Source organism: Eptatretus burgeri, chromosome 6 (assembly GCF_056783735.1).
Source record: "Eptatretus burgeri isolate ZD-2024b chromosome 6, Ebu_testis_v1, whole genome shotgun sequence".
Taxonomy (NCBI): Eukaryota; Metazoa; Chordata; class Myxini; order Myxiniformes; family Myxinidae; genus Eptatretus; species Eptatretus burgeri.
In genome coordinates, this window is record NC_140966.1 from 54,169,552 (window position 1) to 54,175,551 (window position 6,000).

At 47.9% G+C, this 6,000-nt stretch overlaps 1 protein-coding gene across 2 annotated transcripts in view; it reads right to left on the reverse strand.

Moving 5' to 3' along the window:
- LOC147024810 (inhibitor of growth protein 1-like) overlaps nt 1-3,678 on the reverse strand; it is a 28,927-nt gene extending 25,249 nt beyond the window's left edge. Inside the window, exon 1 of one of the 2 annotated variants that reach the window (XM_085885105.1) lies at nt 3,406-3,678. In XM_085885105.1, the coding sequence (XP_085741231.1) occupies nt 3,406-3,541 (136 nt within the window). In that variant the 5' untranslated portion in view covers nt 3,542-3,678. The remainder of the gene's footprint in view (nt 1-3,405) is intronic. The other variant, XM_085885106.1, reaches the window with a different exon arrangement.
- Between the last annotated feature and the right edge of the window lie 2,322 nt (nt 3,679-6,000).

Genomic DNA, 6,000 nt, shown 5'->3' on the forward strand with positions numbered 1-6,000 from the left:
TGGAAAACCAGAGTGGTGTCAAAGCCACCCAATGCTCGCCTGCTTATACATTTATCGTTTTTAAAAGACTAGTCTAATAATATTGATAAAGCATTGCAGTGAAGTCTGATCCAAATAATTTTAAAGCAATATATGTATTTGTATATTGTAATCAGTAAAAAAGTGTGGTAGATAAAAACATTAGAAAGGAAATAACTTGCAGCAAAAACTTTAACATTTTCACGCTCACGCTGACGCTCACGCCGGGGGTATCGATATAGCTCTGTTCTTCGAACAGGCGAGCTAAAAATGCAAGAAACAGAGTTCGGGACAAGCAAAAAATACAAATGGCAGCGCAAAGGCAACCAATCGTCAGTGTCTAATAGAAACAGAGCCATCGATGAGATGTGCTGACATTTTTGGGTAATTCTTCATGGTTATTTATTTTGAAGCAACATTCTGAGTTATTTATTTTTAAGCGGTACCATACTTCGTTAGACAGCGTCGGTGCTGCCGAAACAGTTTCTTGGCAAGGGTTATACCGGGTGGTTTGCCATTGCCTTCCCATCGGTTGTTGGTGCAGACATTTGGAATTTGTTCATGTTGCCGACCATACCTCACGTACTCACGTGTCGCGAAGGACACCGTGGGATCTTAAACCTCCACCAACTAATGTCGGCAGACGGAACGCCCAGTTTAACGTCCATCCAGGGGGCAGTATATATATATATATATATATATATATATATATATATATATATATATATATATATATATATATATATATATATATATATATATATATATATATATATGAATCACCCTGCCTGGCTGACAGTTTATTGCTGGGTCGGGATTCAAACCCAGGCGAGACAGCTCAGAGGCAAGTGTGCGTTTCTCCAGGTCACCCTGCCAGTCCTGAAAGTGGCATACGGGTACATAATTTATATGTTAGCAGACATTGGTGGGGAAATGAAATCTTAACTGTTGAAACTTTTCATTACTTATTTTTTAGGACGTTTCAGTACATTTTCAGCTTGAAATGTTTACAATTCGGTTGGTTGTGCTGCGTACAGAAAGTCCCGAGGGAGTCCGACACAATCGTGCGGAGGTAGCACACTTACCTTTGAGCCGTCTGTTCCGCTTTTGATTCCCAATCTGACGGTAAACTGTCGGATCGGTGCTTCGCAGGCAAGGCGTGCCTCAACATCACAAAGCGGACGTTAAGCTGGCTGTCCCATCTACTAGCATTAGTTGGTGGATGTTAAAAAAAAAATCACATCGTGTCTTGCACGAAGAGGAGGTGAGTTATTGCCGGCACCCAAATTAATTACAAATCACTGCCACTTTTTGTCAAAGCCAAGCCTAGCCAGCCGGTTTGTGAAAGACTGGGGCCAAAAGAGGTTCCAAGGGCAACCCCACAAAGAAGGTGGGGATATTTTGGCCCATTTGATTGAAAGTGACGAGGGTGTAATATGGAGTTTGTAAAAATGGTCAATGGGTAGCAAGGAGTTCAAACGATCACAACAAATGGATGGAATGTCAAAAGATGAACGAATTGAAATTCATTCTGACGAGATACAGTGACATGGGAAAGGAGAAGGGTTATGGACTCTTTCATGGTACCTTGATTGGTAAAACATTTCTTTTTTACAATAGTTACAACCATTAAGGACACTTATCCCCATCATGTATCATGAATACATGTATCCTAGGGTCCTGAAGTGGTTAGGGTGGCGGCTTGGGATCCTCGGGTCCTGAAGTGGTTAGGGTGGCGACTTGGGATCTTAGGGTCCTGAAGTGGTTAGGGTGGCGGCTTGGGATCCTCGGGTCCTGAAGTGGTTAGGGTGGCGGCTTGGGATCTTAGGGTCCTGAAGTGGTTAGGGTGGCGACTTGGGATCCTAGGATCCTGAAGTGGTTAGGGTGGCAGCTTGGGATCCTCGGGTCCTGAAGTGGTTAGGGTGGCGGCTTGGGATCTTAGGGTCCTGAAGTGGTTAGGGTGGAGATTTGGGATCCTAGGGTCCTGAAGTGGTTAGGGTGGCAGCTTGGGATCCTCGGGTCCTGAAGTGGTTGGGGTGGCGGCTTGGGATCTTAGGGTCCTGAAGTGGTTAGGGTGGCGACTTAGGATCCGAGGGTCCTGAAGTGGTTAGGGTGGCGGCTTGGGATCCGCGGGTCCTGAAGTGGTTAGGGTGGCGGCTTGGGATCTTAGGGTCCTGAAGTGGTTAGGGTGGCGGCTTGGGATCCTAGGGTCCTGAAGTGGTTAGGGTGGCGGCTTGGGATCCTCGGGTCCTGAAGTGGTTAGGGTGGCGACTTAGGATCCTAGGGTCCTGAAGTGGTTAGGGTGGCGGCTTGGGATCCTAGGGTCCTGAAGTGGTTAGGGTGGCGGCTTGTGATCCGAGTGTCCTGAAGTGGTTAGGGTGGCGGCTTGGGATCCTAGGGTCCTGAAGTGGTTAGGGTGGCGGCTTGGGATCCTCGGGTCCTGAGTTCAAGCCCCTTTCGGCCGCTGAATTAATACACCAGGAGGTTGACTCAGCCTGTCATCCTTCCGAGGTCGGTGAAATGAGTACCAGTTCCAGTGTGTGTTCTGGTAGAGGGGCACTGCATCAGCGACACAGTCGCGCTTCAAGAAATTATAGCTACCCCGGCAGCTAAGCTGCCATACGACCACCAAATACAGAGTAGAACAAAATGCCAATAAATCGCCTATAAAATAAAATTAAAAAAAAACGATTTAAACTTCAACAGTCGTAACCAATCCCGAGTAAACGGAACTAATCTTCTCCAAAGTTCTTCTCTTGTGATAAAAGACAGTGACGTGTGTAATTTAGCCGATTGATTTTACGTGCAACAGACACAAAATTCGAGCAAATTATTCGACAAAAGGGAAACAGGAAAAATGACAAAAAAAAAAACACAAAACGCACCGGCTCAGTGAGTGCGGGCGGGTCGTGAACGCAAACAGACCACGTACTCGTCGCACTCGATCCGTTTTGGGAAAGGGCGGAGTCACTTCAGCGGGAGGGGCTTAAGGCGGATATGACGTCACGCCACAGCTTATATAAGGCACCAAGCTTCACACACATAAACCATTGCGGCCAGCGGCGCTCCGCGGAGGTTCTTTGGTATTGTTAGTTTTTTTTTTCTCCGCGTGTGCGTCGCGAAAAAAAAAAAAAAAACAAAAAAATAAAAACCCTTTAAAAATATAACAAATTAGTTGAACATCTGAGGTAATTCGCGAGTCGTTTACGATTGGCGATCTGAGTGGGAAACGAGAGATCCGTCAAGTGCTTGTTGTGTTTGCCAAGCTTCGGCACGTCCGGGTTCGGGTACGAGACTTCCTCACGTACTCGATTAAAAACCGACGGGCACGACGTGCGTACGGCACAGAGTGAATAAATCGAGCGACTCTGCTCCTTTCCTTCTTACCTTGATGTCGCGAGTCCAGCTCCCGAAGCAGGGACACTTCACGTTGCAGTTCGCACGGAAGACTCTCGACGCAATCCAAATACTCCTCCACGTAGTCCCGAGCTCCGGCCTGTTCACCGTTTACCTGCTCTAACATTTTAAGTTCACCCACTTCCTTTCAGCCTCTCTCACCTCACACTCTCTGTTTTTTTTTTCCCCCACTCTCCCTCCGTCTCACTATCCTCCTCCGTTCAAACACACACAGCGATGCACCCACTGCGCATGCGCGACTCGGTTTCAGCAGGGGCGGTTGCAGCGACGTGACGTCGTCGGGCGGCGTGCAGCGTCAGGGCCGACGTGTTTACGTCATTCCGTTGCGAAGTTCGCGAATTCCGTCAAGTGACCGTCGCCGATGAGCCCTTTCGGCGCCGATGTTTTCAAACGACGAACGACGATTGATAAAGTCACCAAGGAAGATAAAGTGTACGAGTGTTCTATTTAATCGTCATCATTTCGTATGCAGCACGTGGCTGCTGTTATATCATTGCTGAGAGCGCCGCTGATGCAGTGCCCCCCTGCTTTTTCAGTGAGCCGACACTCGTTTTGCCCACCGTGGAAGGAATGATAGGCTGAGTCAACCCACCTGGTGTTATTTGAACGGTCGACAGGAGCTCGAACTCGACACTCGAAGAGCTGAAGCCAACGCCACTGGGGTTAATGTTTGGAGTTGGAGTTTGGGATAGTGGAGTAAGGTTATTCCATTTCGGGAAGGCAAACTTTGAGAGTGCGAGTGGTTGTGCAAAAGTGCTTAAATTCACAAAACATTGGTGCAATGAAGATCCTGAGGATGTGTGTGATTCATCCTTATCACAAGAACACTGCGACTCTGTTGAAAACGATATCGTGCTGCTGTGGGATTCTCATGCGGTTTATCGTTACTCCCACAGCTCTACTGCAGATTCTACTCACCCATTTACCTGCTGAACATTCAGGAATGGTGAAAATGAAACAAATGACCCAGGAGGTTCACTACATGACCAAAAGTATGTGGACAACCCTTCCAATTAGTGCATTCGGCTATTTCAGCCACACCCATTGCTGACTTGCTGGAGTGCTGACCCATTGACCCATTGCAATGATGACCCATTGCTCACCAATATTCAGCTGGAGTGGTGCAAAGCTCACCACCATTGGACTCTGGAGCAGTGGAAACATGTTCTTTGAAAGTGATGAATCACGCTTCACCATCTGGCAGTCTGATGGATGAATCTGGGTTTGGTGGATGCCAGGAGAACGCTACCTGCCCCAATGCATAGTGCCAATTGCAAAGTTTGGTGGAGGAGGAATAATGGTCTGGAGCGGTTTTTCATGGTTCGAGTTAGGCCCCTTGGTTCCAGTGAAGGGAAATCCTAACACGACAGCATACAACGACATTCTAGAATCTAGATGATTCTGTGCTTCCAACTTTATGGTAACAGTTTGGGGAAGGCCCTTTCCTGTTTCATCATGATGATGTCCCTGTACACAAAGTGAGGTCCATACAGAAATGGTTTGTCGAGATCGGTGTGGAAGAACTTGACTGGCCTGTACAGAGCCCTGGCTTCAACTCCATCAAACACCTTTGGGATGAATTGGAACGCAGACTGCGAGCCAGACCGAATTGCTGAACATCAGTGCCCGACCTCACTAATGCTCTTGTGAGTGAATGGAAGCGAATCCCTGCAGCAATGTTCCAAGATCGAGTGGAAAGCCTTCCCAGAAGAGTGGAGGCTGTTATAGCAGCAAAGAGGGGAACCAACTCCATATTGATGCCCATGATTTTAGAAAGAAGTGTTGGACGAGCAGGTGTCCACATAGTTTTGGCCATGTAGTGTTCCTCTGGTGGCCAAAATATCGACAAAGACATCGAAAGTCCTGAGAACTCGTGTGTTGTGTTTTCAAGAGAATGTGAAGGCTCCACCGATGGCATTGTGGTCTTGAACTGAAAAGGAAAATCCCCGCAACTCTGAAATAACAAACCCAACATATTGTTGTGGGCCGGGGTTCGGGTAAGCAGACCACTAGGTGGGGGAAGCTATCTCGGTTCCCACCAGTCTCCCCGGAATTGTAGGCCGTCGCACATGGATAATTCCGTGACGCGGCAGGTCGCTTAACCGACCGTGGACGCCAATAACTCAACCGCGTGACCTAGGGTCCTCCCGTCTTTGGGGTAATCGGGTTACCTAATTAATCACGTGATTTAATTACCGGGGAACACGCCCTCGGTACGCCTTGTCCGAACTGGATAACTCTACCGGACCAGATCACTACCGGATCGGATGCAGCCGAGCGCGACACCGCCAAGGACGTATCGGCTAAAAGGAACGGATCGTTGGGAATAAAGTCCCAGCTAAAGGCCCTGTCACACCTTGACGTTTTAGCCAGCGTATGCCGAGGTATGAAAAATTTGGCGAATACGCTGGCACACGTCGAATACGTTATGGGTAAGTTTTGTATACGTTAAGAGCACGCAGAAGCACGCTGAAGCACACTGGCATACGTCGTAGTACGCCGAGCTCATCAACAAATTTTAAGCATGCTCAAAATTTTTCGACGTATGGCACCGTATGACTCGCA